Genomic DNA, 17,827 nt, shown 5'->3' on the forward strand with positions numbered 1-17,827 from the left:
GCATGAGATGCTGCATTTGTTACTGTTATGGAACTAAATTTAAAAAAAAAAAAAAGGACAACTTCTGCTTATTCATCAGTCCCCAGTCTTAGGATATATTTATGCTGCAATCACAAATTTCAGGTCAGAAAGTTTTTGTGAGTCAAATTTTTTGCTGCTTTGAGTTCAGGTAGTTAGAGAGTGGTACTTAAATTTCTGAAAATTTAGGTTGTCTCTCTCTATATGGGTATTTCTAGTGGAATAGCTAGCTTTGATCATCTGGACTGCTCCTTAGAACAAAGGGAAGTAAGTTTTCAGATATGTTTTGTTCAAAAGCCGTGTTCAATTTTCAATTATAATTAAGAATATAAATACAGTTTCATCTATTGTAGCATAAACAGATTCTGTGTTTGTAAAGCTTCTTTTGGAAACCATCTGTACTATTTGCCAGTATAGAATCAGATTTTTTGTATGTTGTTTAAATGTCATTTTTTAATGGATAATATAATAAGTACTGTGTTAAATAAAAGTATAGATAGAGAGTAAGGGCTTTCAGAAAAGTCCCATGCATTTACAATTATTAATAAATGTTAACCGTCTATCAGTTACAGCTATGATCTATCTCACTCCCTTCAGTATAATCTTACTGTTCTGAGAATGCCACTTGAGATATTAAAAACCGAAACAACTCATACCCGACAAGAGAGTTTTGATATATTTGAAGATGAAGGACTTTCAGCACAGGGTGGAAGTGGTAAGCAAATGTGTCTAATAAAACAAATTTTGTTAGTCATGAGTACATTTAGAATATATTCCACTTAAGTTTACTTTTGAGGAACAGTTGTCTCTTCAATATTGATCAGTAGTCAATAAAGTAGTGAATTAATAAAAGATTATATGAAGTACCAATTAAACATTTAAATTTGAACAATGCAATTTGTAGTCATGATTAGTCATTGTTTTGGTAATCTACATTGCAGTTCAGGCAGATAATTGAACATGCTGACATTTTTCAGCAATTGATTATTTAACTGATTTGTAGGATTCTTAATAGGATTGAATTACAAACAGAATAGGAAGCAATAAATGGTTAAATACAAAACGTTTTTTGTTTCATTTTGGGAAATACTGATTATAGAGGAATTGTATGAAGTTAGGATCAAGGTACTATATCAAGCATTGTAAGGAAGCCTAAGAATATTTGTTGATTTCAGTTGAAAACTACAACCTTCACTTTGGAGCTGATATACACACAGTAGACAAAACATTGTGAAGATGAACAATCAGACATGAAAATTTTCTCTCCCTTATGCTTTGCATTTCCAACCCCCTCCACTCCCCCCCCCCAAAAAAAATCAACCCTATCAACCCTACCCTAAATCCTCAATATTGGATTTCATTCTGTTGAAGCTGATGTTTCTGTGTTTTATTATCCTGTGACTTACACTAATCATCTGAACAGACTGGCAATAAATTGTGTTTGGTTTTTTATTATTATTTATTATTTAGTTGTTTGGGTTTTTTTGTATTTTTGTCACCACTTTTTTTTACTTGTTTAAACCTATAATATTCTAATTTCTGAAATGAGTAAAGACTCAGGTTCCAGATATATTGGAAATTGAATTTTCATATGCAGCCCAACAATAGCTGCGTTTCTTAGTGTCAGTGCAAATTAAGAAAACCAGACTAAATTATGTAAGAAGGGGAGATAAAATACTTTTTTTTTTTAAAGGGGATAAAGGCTATTCACAGTCTTCCAGAGCTGATCCAGAATTGAAAAGCTTATATAGTCCTCCTCTGAGAGTATTTTTGCCTGAACTGGAATTCACAACTTGATTTCTTTCTCTTATTATCAAATCCTCCGTTACCATGCAGAGATCTCTCTAGTATTGGAAGGATCAGAAACTTCTGCACAGTGTGTTGAAGACACTCAAGTACTACAGTGACTGGCAACCATAGAAAAATTTTACATCTCAATAAATTCTGAGCTTCAGCAAGTGCTTAATGTTATTTGTGTTTGGCAAACGTCAAGGATATGAGTAGATGTTATGCTGGGTTGCAGCCGAGGGTAAATAAAAATAAAGGTCCAATGACCCCATGTTTTAAAACAGTCCAATGGAATTGAATTTATTTCTTAATCGTTAATGCCGTTTCATTGTAATGACTTCCTAGGTGTATTTGGAATTTGCAGTAAACCTTACGAAAAGTATGTGTGGAATGGGAAGCTGCTGGAGGCAGTAAAAAATACTGTTCATCGTGACTGGCTGCTGTACATCATTCATGGATTTTGTGGGCAATCAAGTATCCTTTTACCCTTGTAACTAATGGCAGTTTATTGATTTAAAAACTTTGAATGTGTGAAATACATTGAACTATTTCTTTGTAAGGTCACCTTTTAATTTTATAATTATTGATTGCCTTTTATTTTCATTACTTCTCTAGGCTTTGTGGATAAAAATGGTTATGTTCTTTTAATATGGTTGTGATGCAAGTAGACTATATTCTCACTGAGGCACTGTTTGTAAGCATGGACTTCAGTAATAAAGAGCTTGAGAAGATTTTAAGGCTCAGCTGTATTTTTCATAGATATTTGAGAAAGGGCAGAAAAGCTAAACAGAACTGAATTGCTGACATAGAAATGCCCTCTAACTAATCCCCTTTAAAATAGTTTTTTAGTAAGTGAGATTTGCAGAAACTCTTGACTTTACTCTGTTTCGATTGGAAGATGATGACTTCTCTAGCAATTATTTAAAATGGGTCTATTTACCTAATAGTACTAGGAGAAAAAACCCAAATGCATATCTCATTCCAAAGAAATGCCATCTCAGTATCTTAGTTGATAAGAATTTAGTGTATTACAGGGATGTTAGATTTTAATCATCAACAGTATAATGCTAGTTAAAATAGACATACTTCTCTTCTGTATGTTGTGAGGAGGAATTGGTGTATTGTGATGTAGATTCCCTTTTCAAAATGCTTCCAAAATGATTGTTGAAAAAGGCAATATTTTCTCCCAACTGCAAAAGAAATTTGGAAGTGATATTCATCTCTATAAGGAGATTTTAGTAGAACAGATGTTTTGTACCCCATTTTTTTCCTAGAATTTATTTTTGCTCACATGAATTAAGCAAACAAAAATCGCGTATGACATGTAAACCTTAACTTCTGTTTCAAGAACTGCTAATTTATGGTCGCCCTATATATGTCACTCTGATAGCCAGAAGATCAAGCAAATTTGCTGGAACACGTTTTCTGAAACGAGGAGCAAACTGTGAGGTAAAATAAGTGTGATCGCAGTGTTGTGTGGTAGTTCGCCCTTGTCCCCTAACAACGTAGAAAACATGAACCTGGCTGACTAGTGAACTGGTATGTTTAGAGGGTTGTTATGGCTTTGGTTGTAAATCATGCTAATAGATAATGTTATCAAAACCATCACTACATTTTAAAGTCAGATAATAAAGCTTTCTTAAAATCGTAACTTTTAATTGGAAGTTCTTTTTAGCATTTATGTTATTTGCGTCAGTAATGTTATTTCTCAAATAGAAAAAGATAGATCAAATACATTTAGGGATAAATGGGTATTCAGCCTTCATTTGTGTTGTCACTACCATGATTTGGTGTCTTAGAGCTTAATTGTGCTCCATCAGTAATGATCAGTTCTCTATAATGCATGCAGCTCTGAAGTGTCATCTCTATTTCATGTGTGTATTTCTGTTTGTTGTAGGGTGATGTTGCTAATGAAGTGGAAACTGAACAAATCCTTTATGATGCATCGGTTATGTCATTTTCTGCGGGAAGTTATTCTTCCTATGTTCAGGTTCGAGGATCTGTCCCTTTGTACTGGTCTCAAGATATTTCAACTATGATGCCTAAACCACCCATAACACGTATGTACAAATTTTTCTTTGTAATAGGTGATGGCTAGCACTGTGTCCTAATGGAACACCTGAGAGAGTAAATGAAAACTGAACTTGTAAAAATAAATAAACTGTCTAAGCATTTGTTTTATGGGAGGCTATAATTTAAGGTAAACAGAGTTCTTTATAATAAACATAGTGGCATATAAACATTTAACTGTATAAACAGCTGCATTTGATGAAATTGAATAGAAAAAAAATCCCCAACTTAGACTTCACAGTCAGATGTGGAATACGAAAAACTTACATTTAAAAATGTCAGCTTTCTTTGTGCTGATTGGTTTGTATACAGTTACTTGTGTTTATCTTAAAGGGTTGTGGATAAAATTTTGAACCTGTTGAAAATGTTGGAAAACATCTGGGTTAAATATAATGGGGCCAGAATAATTGCTCTTTGTAAGTATCTCACAAATGTTTTGGTTAAAAAGTCACTTCCATTTCTGAAAAAGGAGGATTTTTTAACAGCTTTTGCATGAAAAGAGAAGAATATGTAATTATATCATTATAGAGAATTAGTAATTATTTTGTGAAGAGTACATTTAAGGGAAAATGATTTAAGTGACTCTACAGCTCTCTTAATGTCATCCTGAATATATGTATCTGTTGCAGTTGACCAAGCAGATCCTTTTGCGCATGTTGCTGCTCTTCACTTTGACCAAATGCTTCAAAGATTCGGCTCTCCCATTATTATTTTGAATCTTGTGAAGGTACAATATTTTGAATATGTTCTGTATGTTTTCTTATTTTAAATACAAAATGCTTTTCTGTGGAGTCTCTGTGTACTTTTGTTTGTACTCTGAACTAACGTTAGCTTGTAAGTGGCATATTTTCTTCATAAATCTAATCCTACACAGGAGTGTATGTATTTTTATAAGAGCTTCCACTGCAGCCCTTCCAAATAATAAAAAAAAAAAGTGTTTTCCATTTTTATAAACTTTGTAGGTTTCTTGACACAAATGACTGAGTTTTTTGAAATATCATGGTAAATGATATTTCACTTTGTTTGGTCTGGTAGAGGCACGGGTGTATGGGCAGGAGAGAAAGCTGAAGCATCTCATGCTGGTTAATGGGCAGTGCCAGTGGCAGCAGGGGTGGGCTTACAGGGAAGCTTCCTGATTGCTGCACTAATTCTGTTAACTGCTGTGTGGAAGGCTGTGGTAGCCAAAGCCTGGATTCTGGGTGGCACTGTAATTCTGAGTATTATATTTTGTGTTTGTGGTTGTTTTTTGTTTTCCTGTTCTGATCCAGCCATTTTGTGTCACGGTATCTCAGCCAGGCAGGTTTGAGCTTGCTGTCGGAAGGTGGGAGGTATACCAGGCTGCTTAAATAAGAGAGGAGGAACGGACTCCAGACCCTGGGAGTTTACCCAGTCTCAAACAGAATTTCTAATAAAATAAGTGAAAATAAATCTCAAACATCTGAATATGGTGTCACAAGAGAATAACACTGTAACCTGTTTTTAAAATTAGTTTTATTTTCTACAAGGCAGAAACCATAAATTCTTTTTACATTTTAGCAGCTTTACTAGAGCAGATGCAAACTTTGTAGTTTGATTTTTTTCCGGAATTTCTGTCATTTTATTTGGTGTTTTCTTCTGATAGCTGGACAGTAAAGGTTATCTTTTATATCTTACGCAGTGTTTCCTCTTTAATGAACTGCTTCCACATTCTGTTTTAAATTAATTTGTTTTGCTTGAATATCTTACTACTTTTTAGGCTTTAAAAAAAAGCTATTTATCATTTCATTTATCATGTAGAACTGTATTCAGTAGAAAAAAAGGACCTTTTATGTGCATGTAGGATCCATTCCTAGCATGAAAAAAGGTAGGGAAAATACAAAAGGAAGACTTTTAAAACCCAGAATAGTAATAGATAGCAACTAGATGACCTATTTTTTATTTCTAGAAGCTTTCCTACATAGCAATACTTCTAAGACTGTCCAAGAGTCTGTGGAATCAACTTAGGATAGCATTTGTTGACAAGAAAATGATTTTCTCTCTTGCAGCCGTAGCTTTCAAGGGCCATTATCACAGTGTGAGTAGATTCACATGGCCTTGACACGTGAATGATTATATGTCTTTATTCACAGGCCTTTTGATACTATGGCTGAAAATGCATCTCTTTCTCTCCCTCAAAAAAAAAAAAAAAATCACCTTTGTCTGCATGTTGCTCTTGCTTTTACACAAATGCTAATGATTTTTGTCTCCAGTACTTTCATTATTTGATTTCTTAAAGGCTGATTAAATGTAAATCTAATTCATACTTTACCTGTCTATCCTAGAAGTTTGTTAATCAGTAACATATGAATTAGCCTTTCCTTGGGTTTATTTATTTATGGCTGCAATTATGTATTTAAATCCGTCTTTATAACCTAAGTTCAACATAGGTTTTAGTTTGGACTAAGTTGAGAGAAAAGCCATATTATCAGAGTGCCAAAACATATGGTATGCTTGGAGAATGGCAATGTAATTCTAACTTTTGTCAAATATTTAGTTTACTCTCTCTTCCATTTGTAGTGCAGTTAGACTAGTTTTGCAGAAGTGCCAGCTGTGGTGTACAGCTTCCACTTTTAATTTCTGTTAATGACTAAAACATTCAAATACACCACTGAAGTGAAGTAAAACTACTCATGCTCAGCTTTTTTTTCAGAGGCGTTCAAAAAAGTGACAAAGTTTGCTCTAAGATGATTGAGATAGTGCCATGCATTGATTGAGAATGTACTAATGCATAAGAGGGGTGTGAGTCTGTTTTTAAAATAAGCATGCAATGCTGCTGTAAGACTGTTTAATTAATGTTGCTGGTTAACTGTTTATTGGCTTAACAGACAAAATGTTTGCTAGATTTTATCAGTTGTTTTTCCTTGTCTAAGATATTCTACTTGGAGAAGAACTCGTGATATTTACTGTTTAGTTTAGAAGACATTATTTATGTTTTTGTTTCTCCCATAGACCTTTTATTTCTTCCAAAAAAATATACCTAGGAAATAAATGGAATGACTTTTTGAACACAGGTACCAAAAATGCCTGACACTGCATACCTACTACTAGTTCTGATTTTATTACAGTTATACCCCATTTGTTGCTGATACATAGTATCACTGTGATTTTTCACAGATTTTATCAGTTATTTCACTTAATAAAATATTACTAATGTAAGTTGATATTACTCTGATGTTCTTCAAATTCAAATGCTCATTTTCTGATTTTTTGTGTGTATTGTGTGAACATAATTTACTATTTTTGTGTGTATATGTCTTGTTTCTACCTCATCCATACCAAGCAGGTAACACTTAAGTCTAGGTTAAAGAGTCTGTGTTAGAGTGTATCAGTCTATAATATATACACAGACCTATATATGTATGTGTACAGGTTACATATGTTTGTTAATGAAAGTACTGATAACTTCCTTTTCTTTTCACCAAAGGAACGTGAAAAAAGAAAGCATGAAAGGATTCTTAGCGAAGAACTTGTTGCTGCTGTGACATATCTCAACCAGTTTTTACCCCCAGAGCATGCGATTATATATATTCCTTGGGATATGGCCAAATACACAAAAAGGTAGAAAAGATTGTTCATTGTATTAGTGCTCTTAGCCACAATTCAAGTACTATATGCTTTCAGTTAAATTTAGCTTAGGAATGATGGGAGAGTCTTATTAAGATCTATGGACAGAATAAAACCTGACCTTTCTGAAGGACTTTTAATATTCAAATATATAACATCATACCAAATTGGAGCAAGGCCTGAAAACTTTGAAGTTCTCTGCAAAGGAAAGTTTTAGAGAAAAGCCAACAGCATTGTCTTTTTGTTTTGAATGAGTCAAATACTGCATTTTGTCAGGTATTTCGTATCAGTCTTGAATTTATTGAGTTAGAACATTTTATTTCAAGAAAAAAAAAGGGGAAGGAATCATATCAATGTCTCTTCCATTTCCACTTTCATAAGGAAATGAGGATAATGAGGATATTTTATTAATTTCAATGTTATAAAGCATTTAGATTGTTAGATTATTTATCTTTGTCAAATACATTCAGTAACTTTTTCTTTTATGATTTTGGACAATAGTGTGTTGTACTAGTGTCATGTGACAATGTTTTCATAAATGGTGAAATATTTACAAGGAGGAAACATTTTAAATCTATAAATGCAAATTGCTTTTCTTCAGTAACACACAATTCAGTTCTGATGTTGTGTGGCCTGCCTATGTCTACTGTTTCTTATAATACCAAAATTTCCAGAATAACAAGAAAGGTTGTATCTGCTTTCAGGTCTCTGTTACTATATCAGTCTGACCAAAATAATGAAAAAAACTAGTTTAATTCAAAGGATAGGGATATAATTAATGTTTGTCAATACTTTTTATGGAAAAAAATGCAATCCTTATTATTTGAGATTACAAGCTGGTTGTTGTGGTAGGTCACATAGATGTGAATGACTATTAATTTAAAGTTTGACTTGGTTTCACACTCCATTTTTATTCTAAAATGTCATTATGCCCAGTTAGGTCTCTTCAGTTGTGTTATGGTTAAATATCAAATCTCAAAGTAAGACTATATTTTCTTTCACGAGGTATGTTAGATGCAAGTTCTTGGGTTCTGTATGGAGCAATGCTTCATACGGGGAATGATACCAGGTGATCAAAAGATGCCCCTTCTAGCTATAAGATAGATGTGTATTTATACCCACCCTAGTACAGATATAAAAAATATCTGAGGGAATTGAAAAAGATTATTTTTTTAGTGCAAGCAAGAGAGATTAAAGAATGAAAGATAACGTGTCTCTGCCTAAAGAACTGACCATTTCAAGAATGCTGAGACTGTTTCAACATGTAGTTTTGAAGTAAGTTTTCTGGGAAGTAGTACTGGTGGAAACATTTCAAAATAATACTTCCATCTCAAGATAAGCAATCATGAAAAAAGACGTAATTTTTAACTTTTGTTTACACATATTTTTGTTTTCAAAGTTCTTACTAAAATGTAAGAACTGTACTAAAATGTACTCCATTTTGAGTAATAAAGGCTCAGTTAATGGATGGATGCCCTGATCTGAACAAACTGGTGTAAGAAAATGTGAAGAACACACTGAAACAAATGTTACTGAGTAACACAGCACCTTGCAAATAAAACAAGATACCAGTCTTCCATTAAATCATTTTTTAAATAATTTAAATCATTTTTGTTACTAAAAGACTTCCAAGCAGTGAAAATTTTTGAATATTAATGTATCTTTACTGTGTATTTTTTTTTCTCTTTTCAGCAAACTTTGCAATGTGCTTGATAGATTGAATGTGATTGCAGAAAGTGTAGTAAAGAAAACTGGATTTTTTGTGAATCGACCTGATTCCTACTGCAGTATTTTGCGGCCAGATGAAAAGTATGTATACTTTTATGGATGTATAATGAATAATATCTACTGTTTGGAGAGTTGTCTGGAATTTCTACTGTCTGTTTTAAGGCTTCAGTTAACATGAAAATATATAGTTCATTATTAAGTTTTAGCCAAAAAGGATTATAGTCAAAGGCACATGCTAAGAAATAATATAATACACTGAAAATTTTATAGTCAGTATTATTATGCTGTTGTTTTTCCACTTACAATGAATTCTTATATCAAACCATTATTTCTAACTTGTAATCTGTGCCATGTGTATTTATATAAAGTTTTTTTTTCCTTAACCAACGGAGTGCTAAATTTGAGAATAAATTTTAACAAAGAGAACAACATTTGTAATTTAATAAGGGGCTTCTTTTAAGGCATATGAATAAGGTACCTATCAATTAAATGTTTTTAATGGTATTAATACATACAAAACTGAAAACGTTTGTTTTTTTTAATATAGAAAATGTATTTGCGTAGAGTGCTATGGGCGTATAATGATTTAATCAGCTGAATCCTCTAAAGTCTTCGAAAATTCAGAAATAAAGTAACTTCCAAGTTAATTCATTACTACTCAAATGGGCATTTTTATTTTGCATTAAGAATATCTTTGCATTTTTAGCCCAACTTCGTTTAGAAACAGTGAAGTAAAACTCAGAGACTCTTAGAGCTTCTTTGCCATGCAGTACAGCAAAAGTGGCAACTGCAAACTAGCATGAATGAGATTGATGCATCCTTGTGATGCTGTGGTTTATAGAGATAGTCTGATGAGACTCAAAAGTAGTGTGTAAGCTAGTTAACCCTCCCAGCTTGAAAACATTCAGTTGTTCAGGGGTTACCTGCATCAAGCATAACTGTTCCTCTACCTCAAAATGTCATTAATTTCAGATTCGTGTTTCCTGCCTCTGGGGTACAGCTAGTGCCTGTACAGAGTAGCAAGAACTGGACAATGAATAGTATGTATGCCTAGAATCAGTATGAAGTCAAGATTTAAATCAACCAGCTTGTGCTACAGAGAATGTACCTCTACCTTCCAGTCACTGGCACTGTACCTACTTCATTTTGTTTTTACACTCGGGACCCATTGAGCAAGGCTTGTGGAGCTCAAACTCTTTTTTGAAGGAAGCAAAAGAAATATTTTATATGGCTTAGGAACATTTCTACTTTAAGGCTAGATTTATTTTTTTTCCATGCAGTGTAAATGCAACACCTTACTAATGCACAGAGCTTTCACTGCTTTCTGCTGTTCAGTGATACCAGTTTTGCTTTGGAGCAGTTTTTTAATTGACAACCTTTTTCACTGAGCAGATCTGTACATGGTATGATCTGTTAACTTTTTTTTTTTAATGATTTGTAAGTCATTCTATTTTGTTTCTCTTTCAGGTGGAATGAACTGGGAGGTTGTGTTGTTTCCACTGGTCGCTTGCAGGTACTAAGATAATATACTTCATTAATTCAAAGTTCTGGTGATGTAAATCAGCACTCAAAAAGCACAAGCAAACCACTTCACATAAATACTTGATTAGTGATTCACAGGTTACTCTCTTAAAGTAATATTTATAGTAAACAGCATTATTGGAGTCCATCTGAGAAACCTAATTGGGAAATAAGGCTTTAAGTTCTTGGATAGTACCACAAAATTGCTGGAATTGTATTTTTTGCTGAATGTAGTCTGAGAAATGTTCAGATTTGAAAATAGTTGTCACTACTACATAGTTTGTAGTACTACCCGGGTAGCAAAAGTTAAAACACCAGCTTTTTAACGGTCTGTATAATACAATATTAGATAGGAGGGGTGAGGAATAAGCATACTTCAGTCTGTTGACATTCACACACGTGAAAATGGGTGATTAAATGCATTTTCTCTACTGCTGGAATATTCTGTACATTGTTACAATTACTGCCACTAAAAGAAAATACAACTAGAAAAAATGCTTTGAGGTCAAAAAAGTGCAGGGTGATAAATTATTTAGTAACGGATTAATACTTGAATGTTATGGTTATATACTCTGAACACAGGATGTGTTCTTGAGAAACATCAATGCCTTTTGACTTGCCATTCATAATTTTGTAGTTCACTTAAGTTGGAAAGCATGTGACCATTCCTTTACTAACTGAACACACTAGGATGGGGTCCTGAAGGGCAGATAAACAGCAAAGTAGTTAGAATTTGGTCTGTTTTAAAATAAGGAGGCATATCAATGCTGTGGGTTTTTTTAATGCTAGTCTTACAGGTTTACCTGTATTAGGGGTATGATTTTTTTTTCTTTCTCTAAACTTAAGCATTTGAGGTTGTCACCATAGGAGTACTACGTTAGCATTTAAATCATGATTTGTCTTGTCTTGGGATAGACAAGTTGTGTCACACCCAAAATGTGCTTCTTTATTAAGACAATAAACGTTTAGATGACTAGCACTGATGTAGCCATATATATATATATGAGTAAAAGAATCCGCCATACTACTATATTAAAATGTTTCTAGCGGTTGTTCATATTCTACAATAACTTCTTGTGTGTACATTACGGAATTGAAGAGTGGAGGTGCAAGGAGCATAAAAGCGTGTATGACTGTGACCAAAATGTTCATACATGTTGCTTAAGATACGGGAAGCTTAAAATACAAGCACCATCACAGTAGAACAAAAGCAAGCAGGCATGCTTTTAGTAGTTAAAGCATATTTGAAAATCAAACCTTCTTCACAGATACAACACAGTCTTTTTAAGGTAAGTTTTTAGGACTGTTTGTGAGTTGAAAGAGCGATTCAGTTTGTGTGATGATAGAAGCAAGAATAGTTTGAAAGTAGGCCTTACAGTAGTAATGCAGATTGCTAGAAATTAAATGTTTTTTTAAAAGTCTTTGAACAAGGCTTTAGTTCAAGGCTTGAACTGACATAAAATTTAGTATGTGAGATGTCATAAGTCTTAGGATAGCAGGAAAAAATAGTAATCATGAGTGTAATAGCTTTTTAATTAAAAAAAATCTCTCTTATCTGGATTGCTTTACCAGACTGGAGTTCTCCGAACCAATTGTGTGGACTGCTTAGACCGTACTAACACAGCCCAATTTATGGTGGGAAAATGTGCTTTGGCATACCAGCTCTACTCATTGGGACTGATTGATAAACCTAATTTACAATTTGATACAGACGCTGTTAGGTAAGAAATAGTACTTCAGTGTGTCAGTTTTATTTTATTCTTTTGTGAAGGGACTTAGGAAAAGTATTGTCTGTGTACAAGACAAGTGCATTTCTTTTTCTATTGCAATGATTTCATATTTATTCATCTAAGTCAAAAATCATTCATGTTTGAAATCTTCTTGAGAAAATCCAGTCACGTTGAAAATTTGCTGCTCTGGAAAAGCGTGTTAATCATGTTTCTTAAAACTTAACTGCTTGACTTCATTCTCTTTATATACCTAAACTTAGACTGAAGAGTTTCCCTCTTAAATAAACATAACAACAACAAAGACTGAAGAGTTTCCCTCTTAAACATAACAACAAAGGCTCTAGTAGTCACAAATTTGCTTGATGCAAAATGTAAATCAAAAATGAAAACTGAAATAGATACATGCTTTTCTGCAGAATGCCAAACTGACATTTGTATAGAAGTATCTTTGTATCTGATTTGTATCTTGTCTTACTATTTCCTACTTTTCACTTGAAAAATATTGTGCGACTTGATTTATTGAAGAAAGGAATTTTCAGCAAAGCTGTTCTCTCCAGTCAAATATCAATGGCACTTTTTCAAGCATCCTCAAACAAACAAAAAAAGTCAGCATTTAAATTAAATGCTCTGGAGGTGGGAGGAAACAGCTACTGAACTTGTGAATGCCCTTTGGAAATTCATATAAGGATCTGTGAGGTGATGATGCCTCTTTATTCCTTATAACTGTAGTAATGGCCATGAAACTTACAGCTTCATTGCTGTCTTTGTCCACTGGTTTGTTAGTTTTACAACATGGAGATGTAACTTGTATATTTCTAGAAAAGAAAAAGCACTGTGTCACGTGTGTCTCTCAATCTCCCTTCGCCTTTACTTGAGATGTACCTTCAGCTCCTGTCCTTTCTCCTCTGTTAGCTTCTGGCACTTGCCTGGTGCCAGAAGCAGGTGAGTGCCACAGAAACAATTTCACTTGCAGCATGCTGGCTCACTGTGCAAGTGGTGGCTTTTGGCCTCTGCCTGATGGCCAGCAGGCATTTTCAGTGTGCTAGCAATACCTCTCATAGACCGTGTCCCAGCTGCTGGGTGCTGCGTCTTTACCTCTGAGAACAAGCAACTGCTGCTACAAATAGTGGTTGCTGTGCAGCCCCCGGGTACTTGGCAATTGGGACTGTTGCTTTCTAACCAGAGCGGAACAGGAGGAGATGGACAGGTCTTCAAAACCACAGAAACAAACTGGAGATTCTCATGGATGACATCATGAGCAGTGAACAACTATATGGAGGCAAATGTGTTTGGTTTGGTTTGGTTAAGCACATCTTTTTGTACTTGACCTTGGGCAGAAGATTTGCTGGACAAGTGTTTTATTTTTACAGGAAGTGAATTGTTGCTTAGATGCTATACTGACGTGAAATAAGTTAAATAAGTTTCCACAGGGTTGGGGGGGATAAGTATGTTGGTTTTCTTCTTTTGACTACACTTTCAGCGTATTCTAGCCAGATGTCCTCCTTGTCATTGTCCTGCTCAGGCAGGGCCATAGTCTCCATTTCTGAGAAGTGTTTATTCAGTCTGTTATCTTTTAGACTGGGTGCCATCTCTTCAGGATAGCCTTGCTTTCTGAGACTAATGTCTTATTTTTGTTATTGCTAGGGCTGCTTCTTGATTGTTTTTGTTATTTTGACTGCCCTGAACTTGGGGGCTACTGACAACTTCTTGAGGCTAGAGAACTGTGTTGCTTTTAGCCAGTTCTCCTTGTTCATTTTAGCAGCAGACTCTTTCTAACTTCTCACTTCATGCTTTTCCAGCTACAGCAAATTGTATCTGACTGCCCTTCGCATTTCTGACAGTCATGTTCCTTCTGTTTATAACTTTGAGCCATCATAATTAGGTGGGTTTTGGAAAGTTATGCTAACTTCATTCCCAGTGGACTTTAAAGAAAATATAGCCTTGAGATATTAGCGTGTTCTGACCTATTTAACGTATTTAAAATACCGTAGTTTGTGATGGTATACAGTTTATTTTCTCCCTGCAGGCTAATAGATGTGCTAATTTTCTCCCTGAATCTACAGAAGTATTTATTCTGTAGTGTGAATGTATTCTGATATATTATGAATTAGTGAAAATCTTAAACTAATCCTTCTTAGTAGTTATTATATCTGAATATAATTGCCACATATGTATCTGAATAAAAAATACAGACACAGCTTTAAGTTTCAGTGTTAACAGGTAAATAGCATGTTTTAATGAAATACTTTTTTTTGTAAACTGGAAGAAGTACTGAGGAGAAGGAAAGGTGTTGCTTGTTACACAGGAAAGCAGTTGGATGTGTGAAGATGTCTAAAGTTCTTGCGTTCTTTTACCTCTAAATGTTATTTTGAATTTTACACTTTATTCTTTTTTTTTCTCCTAAAAGCTCTTTTCACCAGGTTAATAGATACCACATTTTGCTTTTCCTTCAGATTATTTGAAGAATTGTATGAAGATCATGGAGACACACTTTCTCTGCAATATGGAGGTTCTCAGCTTGTCCACAGAGTAAAAACCTATAGAAAGATAGCTCCATGGACTCAGCATTCCAAAGACATTATGCAGACACTCTCAAGATATTATAGTAATGCTTTCTCAGGTAAATTTAATTTTAAGTCCTTTCTTTTAAGCTGTTATTTAGAAAACATCATGGGATGCTTCAATAATCAGTACTATGACCTTATGGCAGAGATTCTCTATACTGTGATTTCCAAATAATTTGGTAAAATCTGATGGATATCAAATGGATATTATGATTTGATGGAATCTTTATAGCATATCTCATTCAAATGTGTGCTGTATCATGTAACCTCATTTGGTAAAGTTAATGAACTGATATAAGAACTGTTTAGTAAACGTACACAGGTAGCATTGAAACTGCCAGTGCAGTGACATTTGCAGCTCCACAGAGGAGCAGGTAGCTATTACAGAGCCATTAAAGTGATGGAGAGAATGGCTTCAAAAAATAATAGGACACTGGCTAATATAAATTCTATGCACAAGTAGAATGCTGCAAATGGAATACTTCTCAGGATGGAATTTGGTATTTTGTATAGCATGTGATACTCCTGGGGACCGTCATGTGGGATATAGCTTGTGGGATTTCTGGGGAAAGCAAGCTCTGATGCACATAATTGTTACGCATGAATAGAAACTACTAATTATTAAATCTGTGGTAGAAAAGGCAAATAAAATTGAATTAAAAAACCAAGTCCCACCAAGTAGATAAACTATTATTTAAAATAAATCAGTTGTAAAACATTAGCTTACTCCTTTACTGGCATGTGTCACTTATTCATACAGTTCTACTCGGCTATGGAAGACGTAAATGAAAAAAAAATAACACCTTTGAAAAACACTGAGTCATATCTTATGCAAAAAGTTTTTAAAAATGCCTAGTGTTTTTAGAAGTTATGAGAAAGATCTAAAAGAACCATCAAGGCAGTAGGCACAAACTGGAACAGAGGAGGTTTCATCTAAACATGAGGAAGCACTTCTTCACTGTGGAGGTGACAGAGCACAGGCACAGGTTGCCCAGGGAGGTTGTGGAGTCTCCCCCCTTGGAAATCTTCAAAAGCTGCCTGAGCATGGCCCTGGGCAAGCAGCTCTGGGTGTCCCTGCCTGAGCAGGGGGTTGGACCAGATGGCCTCCGGAAGTCCCTTACAACTCTAAATATTTTGTGTGATTCTGTGAACTCTGAAGCTGTTCATATTTGTGGCAGACACTGAACTGGTTAGATGGAAGCTTTTGGAAAACAAGCTTTAGCAGAGTTCCAGATCATTATTTGAGGACTTGGTCTGCTTGCAAGTATAGTCAAAACTGCTGTTTTCATAATCAAAGAATTTGTTCTGAAACAGGTGTTACAAAAAAGGGGAGTGAATTTTTTCATTCTGCATTCTATCTTGTCACAAGAGCAAACTTGTAGCTGTGTACACAAACATGTTAGTCTTCACTGAAGTCAGTAGGACAACTGAAACTTTCGTAAAGTTTTTGCGCACTTTCACCAATTTACATATGTTTTTGGTATTTGATCTCATTTGAGCCAAATATTTTAGGTGCTTTATGCATTTCTTGTGTTTGAAGATGGTGTTGAAAAGCAATATTCTATTTTAATTACTGCATTTTTAATGTGAAATTTCAAATGATTAATTTCAGAGGTATGTAAAGGTTCACTCTCCAGCACTGCCTGTTGCTGTTCAAGCGGTATCTTCAGCTCTGTTACTCAGACAAACGAAGAGAGATGATTTTGTTCTTGAAGTTCTCAGAAAGCAGATGTAAAGGAAGGATTTTTAGAAGATTCTGATTTGCTATTCTGCTGTCATTATCCATCACATACCCGTTAAAATAAAAATAAAACTCTAAAAGCTATCCTGTTTGTGAGCCAGCACTTCTTTATGTTTCTGATGTGAGAAACTTCTTTTTAATCCATATTATTTACCAGTAGTAAACAGGCACAGAAGGTTTTAGAAATCACAGAAAGTGACTTGCTTGAAGTCATACAGGGTATCAGATTCAGAACAAGATTACAAATGGCCTGCTAACAGTGCCTCCTAAATATGCCACTTAGCCACTCTTGCTTTGTTTATTTATGCTAAAAAATGTGATTATAAAAGTAATTTTCACTTTTTAAGAAGATGCTTTCCTCTGTTGACCCCAAAGCTCTTAGGATAATCACTTGTAATTAAGTTGTACAGAGGAGAAAAAGTAAGACATGTAATGGTAAAGTGATTTGCCCAGAGATACTGATGCAGTAGATAAGACTTAGACTTCTAGGAAAGATAACTTCGAGTGCATCTAGACCCTATTTCTTCTGTGGCTTATCTTTCCTATAGGTCTTTTTGTATCTATAAATTTGTAGTATGTTGCCTATTTAATAGAAGAGTGCAGAATTAAAAAACATTCTCAAGATCAGTTTAGTAACTGAAGCATAGAAGAAAACCCAAGTTTTTCTTATAAGAACATGGGACAATGAATTTTAATATAACTTGAAAAAATCTTACAGGTTTAGGCAAAAATTCTGACCTTTTTTTTTCTCATGCTTCTTTTTAGCATGCATGTTTTTAAATGTAGCATTCGAAAAAAGTAGATGGTACAGTGTAGTTTGGGAATTCAGCTGTTGGAAGCACCCTGGCTATAAACAAATAAGTTGTACCAAAAATAAGAATGTCATCTAGCTAAGAATTACATGTTTCTTCAAAACCATTTCTGGCAGGTGTTCTGATTATCTGAATTCTAACATTTTTCTTTCGTTTGCAATTGAAAAATTAGGAAATGGTATTCCAAATAATACTCTTCTAGCTTTTATGCCTTTTAGAAAGTAAGGTGACATTACTGACTTCAATGCTGGAGTTGCAACATGCATAATAAGC

At 34.3% G+C, this 17,827-nt stretch overlaps 1 protein-coding gene across 2 annotated transcripts in view; it reads left to right on the forward strand.

Annotated features, from left to right (window-relative positions):
- FIG4 (FIG4 phosphoinositide 5-phosphatase) overlaps positions 1-17,827 on the forward strand; it is a 70,082-nt gene that overhangs the window by 15,171 nt on the left and 37,084 nt on the right. For both annotated transcript variants that reach the window (XM_083831870.1, XM_083831871.1), the window contains exons 6-15: positions 585-733; positions 2,152-2,280; positions 3,155-3,255; positions 3,704-3,866; positions 4,506-4,603; positions 7,319-7,452; positions 9,151-9,267; positions 10,654-10,699; positions 12,280-12,428; positions 14,891-15,057. In XM_083831870.1, coding sequence (XP_083687996.1) covers positions 585-733; positions 2,152-2,280; positions 3,155-3,255; positions 3,704-3,866; positions 4,506-4,603; positions 7,319-7,452; positions 9,151-9,267; positions 10,654-10,699; positions 12,280-12,428; positions 14,891-15,057 — 1,253 coding nt within the window. The remainder of the gene's footprint in view (positions 1-584; positions 734-2,151; positions 2,281-3,154; positions 3,256-3,703; positions 3,867-4,505; positions 4,604-7,318; positions 7,453-9,150; positions 9,268-10,653; positions 10,700-12,279; positions 12,429-14,890; positions 15,058-17,827) is intronic.

The sequence above is a fragment of the Anser anser genome, assembly GCF_964211835.1.
Source record: "Anser anser genome assembly, chromosome: 3".
Classification (NCBI taxonomy): Eukaryota; Metazoa; Chordata; class Aves; order Anseriformes; family Anatidae; genus Anser; species Anser anser.